We start from the raw sequence: 11,869 nt of genomic DNA, 5'->3' as shown, positions 1-11,869 counted from the left end.
ATATTATTTATTAATAATAATATAATTATTATTTAATAATATTCATTAATAATTAATATTAGTATTATTAATAAATATTATTATTAATAATATTATATGTATTATTTATTATTATTAATATTTATTATTATTAATATTAATAATAATAATAATAATAATAATAATAATAATAATAATAATAATAATAACAGCGCTAAGTGAAAAACACAAAAAGAAAAGCATAAAACACCCAAACTTCTACTAACACGAAATTAGCAGAAGGAGCGCAAAGGGTGGCGCTAAAGAGCTGAAAAACCACAACGTACGTCACTACTTTCATAATTGTTGCCCAACATTTGCGTGACTGTGTGTATGCAAAACAAATTGAAGCCAAGAACCTTCGAATAAAATTCCATGGTTTTGTTGTCGGAAAGTCCGAATTGTGTGTATGGGGCATAAGTCGAAAAAAAAAAAGAAAAAAAAAAAAAGGAAACAAAGCTGCATAAAGTTCAGTTTTTAATTCACAGCCTATACACAAACACCCTCTAGTGGTCATACCGTGTCAATTCATTTGATCAGTTTACAGTGAACTAGGTACACCCCAGGTTTAAGTCTAAACACAAAATTTCTATGGAACAAGTTTCCTTTTGTTACAGTTAAGATGATTTTCCACCAAAAAGTGAACAAATCCTAAATCACAAGTACTATTTATATTAAAATCCATGATTCCAATTAAATTACAAAACAGTTAAAAAAAAAAAAAAAAAAAAAATTACAATATCCACAATTAAAATAATCATCCTAGGTATGCTCAGAGCCCAATCAGCAGGTCTGTAGGAGACGCACTACAGACAAAAATAAAATAACACAATAGGGTTGATTTACTAAAGGTTATACTTTTTCAAGTGCTGTTGCTCCAGAGCTTACAAAATAAGGGGGGGCTCTGCTGACTTCCATCATCCAATCACGTGCAAGTAAAATTTTTTTTTTTTTTTTGTTTTTTTTTTTTCCCTTGAATGTGATTGGGAATTTTTTGTAAAGTGAAGCTTTACCTCATTTACCAAGGTCTAGTGCAACTGCACTTTGTAAAGTGCACAATCTATTTACCTTTAGTAAATCAACTCCAATTTTTCCAGGTCAATGGCACAGATTTCCATCATTTTGACAAAGAAGGGCTATTAGGGTGCATTTACACCTGCAAATGCCCCCCGCATTCCGACAGCCTGCGTCCAGGGCTGATCACTTACATGTAATCACTGTATGAGGGATTACACATGAGTGGCCACCATTAGCTGAGGGAGCCAACAGCCTTCTGGTGCTTTCAATGGGGCTGCCTCCCATAGCTAATCACGGGAAACCCCCCCACACCCCCACCCGCTAAGGTTCTCACATCCAAAAATCGGAGTGCGGGTGCGTTTGCAGGTGTGAATGCACCCTTAAAGGGGCAGTTAAGCCAAACCTGGATATTTCATTTTTGAGCAGAAGGCAGAAAGGTAAGTCTCCCCCAGGGTACTTGTATTGTTCAGGAGCTCCTTTGGCGAGATCACTGCACAAGAGTTCCCAGGACCTCCATGTGCTGTGGGGGGGGGAGAACCTCACCATCAGACTTGGGAAGACCAAGTGATTCCCCTCTTGAGTATCCACCCAAAAATCAAAATCTTGGTTTAAGGTGGAGTGACCCTTTAAGAGATGGTCACCTAGAAGACCAGATTTGTAAAAGAGGCTCAGGCAGATTTGTTAAAGAGGCCCTCTGGCTGTCCGTGGCCTGCAGATCCAAGCTGAGACTTGTACTACTGAAGACACAGACCGCCATAATAGGTATGCATTAGAGAGAGTGATTTTTTTTTTCAGCCCCCGGAACTGTTGCCTGTGAGGTCACATGACTACTTAGAACCGGTTGGCTAGGAAAGTTTCGTCCTTCAATGTCCCATTGTTAAATCCATCTAGGATTCCGCCTCGGCAAAGTGAAATGGCACGCTGCCGTAAAAAAAAATAAAAACAGCTCTGCTAACGTAGGCACCGGTTGCCCTCAAGTTCTTTTCAGTAGTGGTTCCAAGATGGAGAAGGTGGCCCCCCTACCACCCTCCCCGCCGCCAGTATTAAGCGGGGACCCGGATCCCGAAGTACTTCCGCAGCTGTTCCAGAAATACGAAGGTCAAGACGGTGTGCGGGACGAGCCTGATGCCGGCCGGAACAAGACCCTGAGAGTCAAGAAGAAAAAAAGGTCAGACAGAAGTGTACACAATGGCCATGCTGAAGGAAGACTGTCTTTTCCAAAAATATCCCATCCTTCCAGTTAAAGTACAATATGAATGCAATGGAAAAAAATAAAAGCCACTGCACTCCAATGATGTTCACTTAGATCAGTGATTCTCAACTAGGGTTCCTCCAAAGGTTGCTAGGGGTTCCTTCAGCATTGGGCAATTTCTGCCTCTCAGATAAGTTCCCAATGATACCATTGATCTTTTTAGCTATCTGTAAGGAGGTAAATCTTCCCAATGACCACAAGTGTAAGGACCATTCTTCCCGCTGACCATCACACTAATGTATCACGAGTTGTAGATTTCTAATTTTTAGTAGGGGTTCCCTGAGACCGGAGAACTATTTCAAGGGTTCCTCTATGTTGAAAAGGTTGAGAAAGGCTGACTTAGATCCTGGATCACAGGGAGGGAAATGAATAGTAATGCTGGAATAAAGAGAGTGGGCACCCTCTGGTGGTGGGAGGTTGGCAGTGCAGGTTATGCTGGCTCGTTCGCCTGCTGCCCACCCACCGCAGCACACCTGACTCCTAATAAGCCCCGGACCAACAGGGGTGCCCCTGCACTACATGAAAGCTATGAGCCACAATCACCTCTTAATAAGTTGGTGTCAGCAGTATAGCACCAGCATATCCAGTAGTGATTATACAGAACGCTGAACTGACCACAAGTCTAAACCCGAGTCATACACATTGGGGTCAGGCTATGATTAACCTACCAAAACCAGAACACCTGGGAGGAAACAGGCACCCATGAGGAGACCATACAAACTCCATGCACCGTGTTACTGGTGTGAACTAAGCCTGAGAACGCTAGAGTTGCAAAGAAAGGGTGTGAACCTCTTAATCAAACTAGGGATTTAAGAATAAAATTCCAGGTATGGTATACATTTACAGCTTAGACCAGTGTATGTATACCTATGTATGTTGGCAGGGCTGATGCTACCACTAAACAAACTAGGCAGCCACCTAGGGTGCACTGCGGCCTAGAGGGCACCTGGCCAGTCGTGTTTCTACTCTCTTCTCTCTGCAGCAAGCAACTAAGTCTCAGCATCAGAAGGCAGCCGCTGCTCCGTTCGCACATAGTGTCAGAGGCGCAGTGGTGGCAGAGGACTATGTCTGTGTCCCAACTCCCAAATGAATAGAAGTTTTGCCTAGGGTCTCAAAAATCCTTGCTTCAGCCCTGTATGTTGGAGGCCATTAAAAAAGCACATAAAAAGCACATAAAAAGCACACTGAAAGCTTGATGGTACCACATGCATAAAGGGCCCTAAACGTAAGTCCTGGGCACACCTTTAACCATGCCTCACCCTGCTATTACCTTGTAAAAAGCCAATGGTCCCAGTCTTGCCGTCTCCATGGCACAGTGGGCAACTCCCTGGTAGAAAGAAGACAGTAGTTAGGAAGAGGTGACCTACCATGTGCCGAGTCAGAAAATGAGCATCAATAAAAACACCTACCCGATACTCCCCCTTGGAATTCATCAGTCGCGTCTTCATGACATCCAGCGGCTGACAAAGGAATGTAGCGCAACCTCCCTGCAAAACACACATGGCTGCCGTTAGCCCCTCATCCTCGCATTATATAAAGTGCAACTCCACCCTGATTGGCAACCTTAACATTGTTGTGCAAAATAATAAACTATATAAAAGCAACATTGTAACTTTTTTTTTCTTGGATTTTTAGAGCCTTTTGGAAGACGGCTTCAGCAGCCATTAAGGGCATGCTCATTGGACAGGGAGAGGCTTAGGAATTAAGTCAAGGACGCCAAGCCCCCTAAGCAACCTGAAACTCAGAGAGGAGCACAGAAGCCAATAAATGTAACAATGGGCACAGGTTCACTTTAAACACTTAAAATAGAGGTTCACACAAAAATGAAACCTCCGCTTTTCGGAACCCTCCCCCCCCCCCGCCCTCTGGTGTCACATTTGGCACCTTTCAGGGGGGGGGGCCCACTTCCGGGCATAGACTCCCACAGGAGTCTACGCCTCTTCCCGCCCTCCCCCCCTGCGCTGTCTGCTGGGACACACACGGGTCCCAGAGACAGCAGAGACCATTGGGATTGCGCTGCGCGACTCGCGCATGCGAAGTAGGGAACCGGGAAGTGAAGCCGCAAGGCTTCCTTTCCTGATTGCCTTACCGAAGATGGCGACGGCAGCATCTGAGGGACGGTTCGGCCTCGGGTGCCAACATCGCTGGACCCTGGGACAGGTGAGTGTCCATATTTAAAAAGTCAGCAGCTGCAGTATTTGTAGCTGCTGACTTTTAAAAAAAATAAAATAAATTTGCGGGACTCCCGCTTTAAGGACCGAGCCTCTAGTTAAGATGTGTTGTTTACAAGTTAAAAACTGTTTTGTTTTGTTTTTTTGCTAGAAAAGAACCCCCAAATATTATACTATTTTTTTTTCTAAAACCCAAGAAAATAAAATGGCAGTCATTGCAATACTTTGTCACACCGTATTTGCACAGTGGTCTTACAAGCGCACTTTTGTTTGGAAAAAAAATCAAAATAAAAAAAAACGAAGACAACAGTAAAGTTAGCCCTGATTTTTTTCTTAAATTGTGAAAGATAATGTTACACCGAGTAAATTGATACCCAACATGTCACACTTCAAAATTCTGCCCGCTCGCGGAATGGCGACAAACTTTTACCCTTAAAAATCTCCATAGGTGACGTTTAAAAAGATTCTACAGGTTGTATGTTTTGAGTTACAGAGGAAGTCTAGGGCTAGAATTATTTCTCTCGCTCTGCCTATTGCGGCGATACCTCACATGTGTGGTTTCAACACCGTTTTCATATGGGGGCGCTACTCACGTATGCGTTCATTTCTGCACGCGAGCTCGGTGTTTAAAAATGTTTTTTTTCTTATTTATTTTACTTTTTTTTTTTACACTGTTTAGAAAAAATAAATACATAAAAAATTGTGTCGTCACTTTTATTCCTATTACAAGGAATGTAAATAGAGAAAAAAACAGCATGACAGGACCTCTTAAATATGAGATCTGGGGTCAAAAAGACCTCAGATCTCATATTTACACTGAAGTTGGACCTGAAACTCACCGGACCCTCTGCTGTGAGCTGCATGCAGCGATGGTGTGAAATCAGCATTAATCTGACATTTCATTGAGTGTCAGAGGTCAGTTGAAGTGTGACAGTCAGTGAGGTCTCCCCCCCCCCCACTTCTCGAATAACAGAGCGCGCCATTGTTATGTCCTCTCAGGATCTAGAAGGCCGTGTCTGAGGTCAGGCGGGACAGTAAATGTCAGACTTCAGGTGACCTCTGACACTGCCGAACGATCAAAATCAAAGTAAAAGATCAATAAGGGAGCAAATCTAAACATTTTATAATGAATATTCAGAAGATTTCATAAACAGAACTATGATGGATTCTTTCAAAATATAACAACTTAATATGACAATGTGTGAGGGAAGGGAATCAGGAAAGACACATTTCATTAGACTTCTTACTAGGAGGAAGCTGTGGACACAGTTGTGGTCTCCGGTTATGTGACAGAGAAAAGGCTTCAGTTCCAAAGTATGAGTAAATGTGTGAGAGAGAGAGAGCGCGAGAGAGAGCGCGCGAGAGAGCGAGCGCGCGAGAGAGCGAGCGAGAGCGAGAGCGAGCGAGAGACCACAGAGCGTGCAGAGAGCGACAGAACACAGAGCATGCAGAGAAAGACAGAGCGCGCAGAGAGAGAGTACACAGAGAGCGTGTAGAGTAAGAGAGAGAGCACAGAGAGCGAATGCGCAGAGAGAGAGAACACAGACAGCATGCAGAGAGAGAAAGCACAGAGAGATAGAGCACAGAGAGCACGGAGAGAGAGAGAGAGAGAGAGAGAGAGAGAGAGACAGAGAGAGAGAGACAGAGAGAGAGAGACAGAGAGAGAGAGACAGAGAGAGAGAGACAGAGAGAGAGAGACAGAGAGAGAGAGACAGAGAGAGAGAGACAGAGAGAGAGAGACAGAGAGAGAGAGACAGAGAGAGAGAGAGACAGAGAGAGAGAGACAGAGAGAGAGAGACAGAGAGAGAGACAGAGAGAGAGACAGAGAGAGAGACAGAGAGAGAGAGAGAGAGAGACACAGAGAGAGAGAGAGAGAGAGACAGAGAGAGACAGAGAGAGAGACAGAGAGAGAGACAGAGAGAGAGACAAAAAATGCAAGAGAGCGAGAGCCCAAAGAGAGTGCGCAGAGAGAGAGCACAAGCACGGAGAGAGAGCACAGAGAGAGCGTCAGAGCATAGAGAGTGCGAGAGCGAGAGCACAGGGAGAGAGCACAGAGAGCGCGCAGAGAGAGCGCGAGCACAGAGAGCGCGAGCACAGAGAGCGCGCAGAGAGAGAGAGAGCACAGAGAGCGCGCACAGAGAGAGCATGCAAGCGAGCAAGAAAAAGCAATATGATAGTGACCATAAAAAGAAAGAAAAAAAACTTACTGCAATTGAACTGGCCAGAAAGTGGGTGAATATGTTATCAGACATGACGCCGGTGTTCAGAACTAGCTGCTTAGCCTGGTCATAGCATGCCAACTGCAATAGGAAAAACACAGCAATTAAAAACAAGTCACATGAAGCGGCTTTACACATTTTTTGTCATTTAAAAAAGGTACAGGCAGAAAAGCTCTCTTATAAATATATTCCTCAATAGCCACAAAAAGATATAAATCCACTGAGTGCCAAACACCTCTGTACACCCAAATATCACCATATGATAGTAACAGTGACATCACTGTGCTGTACATAGCCTATATATAAAGAGCAGAGCGGTGGGAGGGGCCAAGCAGACTCCACCCACTACAGGCTGCTTGCAGAAAACTACAGGAGGGGGCGGAGACCAGACCAGTCATCCTGCACAAGGAGAAAGAACAGCAGGGAGCGGTCTTTTTAAAAAAAATTTATTCAATACATCTTTTTTAAATCGGGAGCAATCTTTCTTACAGGAAGAAAAAAAGTCTCACACCGGATTACTGCACAGATCAGGAAAAAATACACACAAAGCATACCAAGATTCAAGGAAGAATACACAAGATGAAGGTATGTAAAATATTTACTTATCCCAGAGTTCAGATTGAAAAAGCAAACCTGTGTGTATGTGGTCACCAATACCCTTCTTCTAAAAATGGTGGTGTGTGCCCCTTAAAGGAAACCAATTTGTTATTTAACCAGTTTATCATGGGCTTACCTGGCCCACAGTTACAAGGGCTCCCCTGCTGGATGCCATGGTACCCCCTGAGAAAAGCCTCCGGAATCCCTCTAAATGGGAAGAATAAGAGTATTTTATTATTTTTCTAAGCAAAACATGGCAGACCACAAATATCCCCCAATTCCACCAAATCTACCTTCTTTCATGACTCTGTACATGCCGTCCAGTGCGTGAGCATAGCTAAAGTGGAGACAGAGGAGATGACAATCACACAGAGAATTGAGGAGGCACACGTACTCTAATATAGAACCCATAGAGAAATCTTAGCCGTGAAAAAAAAAAAAAAAAAAAAATATATAATATATATATATATATATATATATATATATATATATATATATATATATATATATATATATATATATATATATATATATATATATATATATATATATATATATATATATATATATAAATAAATAAAGAAGAGCTTCTGCATACATACAAGTCTAAAAAAATAAATGAATGAAATAAAAAATATATAAAAAAATGTTGGCGTCGGCTATAAATTTTTTCTTATTTCTAATATTACATATTAAAACATAAAACATTCCCCAGGAGGTTTTGTGTAACAAAAAAAATAAGGAAGTAAATGACAAGGATGGGAAAGAAGTCTGATATACAAAGAAAATAAATTAAAATTTGCAGACTTGTGCAATAACCAATCTGAGTGAGGATCTGTCTCTGGTGTTGTGTCGGCCATAGCGTTGAACTCATTCGTGGCTGAATGGGAGAAATATAATACCGTATATACTCGAGTATAGGCCGACCCGAATATAAGCCGAGGCCCCCAATTTACCCCCAAAAAAACTGGCAAACTTATTGACTCGTGTATAAGCCGAGGGTGAGACATGCCTGTCCATCCCTGTGTGTGTGTCCGTCCATCCCTGTGTGTCCGTCCATCCCTGTGTGTCCGTCCATCCCTGTGTGTCCGTCCATCCATCCCTGTGTGTGTGTGTGTCCATCCATCCATCCATCCCTGTGTGTGTGTGTCTCCATCCATCCATCCATCCATCCCTGTGTGTGTGTGTCTCCATCCATCCATCCATCCATCCCTGTGTGTGTCTCCATCCATCCACCCATCCCTGTGTGTGTCTCCATCCATCCACCCATCCCTGTGTGTGTGTGTATCCATATGTGTGTGTGTGTGTGTGTGTGTGTGTGTGTGTGTGTGTGTCCAGCCTACCTTTGTCCCGAGCCTCCGTCCCGTGCCTTGCCTCCTTGCCTCCGTTCCGTCCCGTGCCTTGCCTCCGTTCCGTCCCGTGCCGTCCCGTGCCGTGCCTTGCCGTCGTGTCGTGCCTTGCCTTGCCTCCGTCCCGTCCCGTGCCGTGCCGTGCCTTGCCTTGCCTCCGTCCCGTGCCCTCTTCGGCGGCCATTGTAAAATTCAAAAGCCGCGCCTCCTCCTTCGCCTGTGATAGGCGGAACACTGAATTTCCCAGCAGCCTGTGTTCCGCCTATCACTGACGTCGTATCATCCTCGTCCGTAGTACGAGGATGATACGATGTCCGTGATAGGCGGAACACAGGCTGCTGGGAAATTCAGTGTTCCGCCTATCACAGGCGAAGGCGGAGCCGGAGGCGCGGCTTTTGAATAGAATGGCCGCTGTCTGTCTGCTCGACACGCTGATCGAGCGGGCAGACAGCGATGACTCGAGTATAAGCCGAGGGGGGCACTTTCAGCCTCAAAAAAGAGGCTGAAAATCTCGGCTTATACTCGAGTATATACGGTAGATTCCTTCATCCAGGCTAAAAACAGCATAAAACTAAAAGGGATCTTTTACCGGCTACTGTATTCTGACAGCTGGCACCCGCAGCTGTCTGAACACCCCAACAGTGACTGCATCTGATTGGCTGCAGTTGCTAATCAACCAACAAATTTCCACCCATCTCCTTCAACAAAAGTTGAGGTTTAGAAAAAAAAAAAAAAAAGACACAATTTTGTTGCGCTGGGATCATACAAATAAAAATCAGCAATTAATTATGGAAGTTTTAAAACAATTAATTAGAAATTATGGAATATAAAAGTTGCTAACACAATATGCGAGGTTTGCGCAATAATTAATATGGTAGATGGTGTAGCGCAAAAAAAAAAAAAAAGCTGAATAATGAACTTTCAAATGCTAAAATTAATTGGATTAGAACATCATTTAAAAAGTCCATAAAGATATAAAATTACAGTAAAAAATCTGGTGAAATCCGCTTGCAAGGACATTGCCACCATCACCCAAACACAATACCCTCTTACCCTCAGGTAGATGGCACAGGCATAGGTATCTCCTCAGCAGTATGGGGGATAAAAGACTGCAGCTCCTTCAGGTAGATATCAGCAAGCCTAAATGTCTCTCAGTGACAGATCATCACCAGTATGGGGTTGAACATACCAGCTTATCCACCAATTTAGTAACCCACTAAAGAGAAGAAAACACCTCATAGTGCAGACATCCCAAATATCTTGTTTTACTGAAAAGTTGAAAGTTGTTACACTCACATTTAAGTAGTTGATAACAGGCAAAATGAATGGAAGAAAGATCCGGCATTTCAAACCAAGAAAATGTCTGCTGCGTCCCACTTCCCAGACTCCTCCCTGCGCATTTCGTCATCACTGATGTCGGCAGGGGCCTGACAACGTCAGTGACGACAAAACACGTAGGGAGGGCTTGCCGATATCTACGTGAAGGAGCTGCAGTCTTTTATCCCCCATACTGCTGAGGAGTGGATGTTAAAAAATGCCTATGCCTGTGTTGTTATCTACCTGAGGGTAAGAGGCAGTGTGTTTGGGTGATGGTGGCAGTGTCCTTGCAAGCAGATTTCACCAGATTTTTTACTGTTATTTCATTGATGTTCTAATCCAATTCATTTTAGCATTTGAAAGTTCATTATTCAGCTTTATTTTAGTGCTACACCATCTACCATAAAAGTTGGATGTTTGTTGAGCCAAGTTGTGCCAACAGGGCCACCCACAGCTCGGGTTTCACCCAATTCAACAGGAATTGGACAAATACCTTTGGAGGTTCAGAAAACATTGCGTGCCCTTATGTGACATGCAGAACAAACAGCAGTAAAAAATGTTTTTAAACAAAAACTCACTCTCCCAACCAGCCACCATAACCTGTGTATGAGCATCAGCTTTCAGCCTACATGTCTTTGCCAAAAAAAAACACACCCCTACCGACGCGTTTCGTCCCACCAGCCCATACAGTGAGAACAAGACCTAAAAATGTGAACCTGAAGCACATCACTTACTTGCGTCTTAGGTGGGCCGGAAGCTTCACGTCATTTTGCATCCTGGGAGGAAGATAAAATTAAAAAAGATGCAAAGATTAAATAAAGTTAAAAACAACAATGATGGATAAGTTGCAAAGCTGACAAAATAAACACGTGTATGGCTTGTAAAACAATGCGCTCGTCTTCTTGAGATCCCATGACATTTTATGGCTCAATAGTATTAAGAAGTGTCTCAACCCTTTCCAGAACCTGCAATCTTTCAACCCTGGTGTCACCGATCCACTCCCTGCTGGTAATTTGGACAGTTACCCTTTCTGCCCCAACTTCAAGCTTTGTTCACAACCCTGATAATAGGGGAGGAAAAGATCCCCAAAACGCATTGGAACTTCAGTGCAATCTCCCTCCTCCCAAAGACCGGGGGTTTAAATCTGATGCAATGCTTTGCTTTGAAGCTTTGGCAAAAATCGATCCAGCTTCCAATGAATGGCACATCACCTCGCCACAACCGCAGGGTGGGATGGCATTCTGAGGGTTAGAGAAGGCAGAGTGGAGGTGACATATTGCCTCCACACCACCTGTCAAAAGCCCCTAAAAACAAATCCACAGTGGGTCACTTTTCAAATCCTAAGCCTCCAAAACCGACTTGCTGTGATATTTGCATTCCATCTAGGGCGTGGATAGCTATCCTGATGTAGTAGGCTAAATGGTTAAATAATTGTAATATTGTTGCAACAGCATATTAGGCAATACATTTGGCAATCAGTAGAATAAATAATAAAATGTTTTATAGTAACCTTATTGACTGGCTTTCATATAATTAAAAAACAAAACAAAAAAAAACAAACAAAAAAAAAAAAAACACACCTTTAGGGGTTATTTACGAAAGGCAAATCCAGTTTGCACTACAAGTGCAAACTACAAGTGCGAAGTGCACTTGAAATTGCACTGAAAGTGCACTTGGACGTGCAGTTGCTTTAGATCCGAGGGGGACATGCAAGGAAAATAAAAAAAAACAGCCTTTTAGCTTGCACATGATTGCATAATAAAATCAGCAGAGCTTCCCCTTATTTCAGATCTACCCTCAGATTTACAGCGACTGCACTTCCAAGTAAATAACCCCCTTTGTGCTCTAGCTGATGTATTCACAAATAAGGCACTTCCTTTTCTTACATATTTCTATTTAAAATGTATTCTTAACAAATGGTTTTAGTAG

The 11,869-nt window shown here is 43.1% G+C and overlaps 1 protein-coding gene across 1 annotated transcript in view; it reads right to left on the bottom strand.

Moving 5' to 3' along the window:
* Window positions 1-478: 478 nt before the first annotated feature.
* The window catches only part of SLC25A10 (solute carrier family 25 member 10), a 47,786-nt gene continuing 36,395 nt past the window's right edge, over window positions 479-11,869 (bottom strand). Inside the window, exons 5-11 of the mRNA XM_077458839.1 lie at window positions 10,675-10,716; window positions 7,568-7,611; window positions 7,411-7,481; window positions 6,666-6,758; window positions 3,697-3,774; window positions 3,558-3,614; window positions 479-2,180 (exon numbers count right to left, since the gene is read on the bottom strand). Coding sequence (XP_077314965.1) covers window positions 2,079-2,180; window positions 3,558-3,614; window positions 3,697-3,774; window positions 6,666-6,758; window positions 7,411-7,481; window positions 7,568-7,611; window positions 10,675-10,716 — 487 coding nt within the window. The 3' untranslated portion in view covers window positions 479-2,078. The remainder of the gene's footprint in view (window positions 2,181-3,557; window positions 3,615-3,696; window positions 3,775-6,665; window positions 6,759-7,410; window positions 7,482-7,567; window positions 7,612-10,674; window positions 10,717-11,869) is intronic.

Source organism: Lithobates pipiens, unplaced genomic scaffold (genome assembly GCF_037356315.1).
Source record: "Lithobates pipiens isolate NorthernLeopardFrog02 unplaced genomic scaffold, aLitPip1_a1.2 Scaffold_28, whole genome shotgun sequence".
Taxonomy (NCBI): domain Eukaryota; kingdom Metazoa; phylum Chordata; class Amphibia; order Anura; family Ranidae; genus Lithobates; species Lithobates pipiens.
Note: the sequence above shows the minus strand (reverse complement) of the source record. Positions and strands in the feature narration are given on the sequence as shown.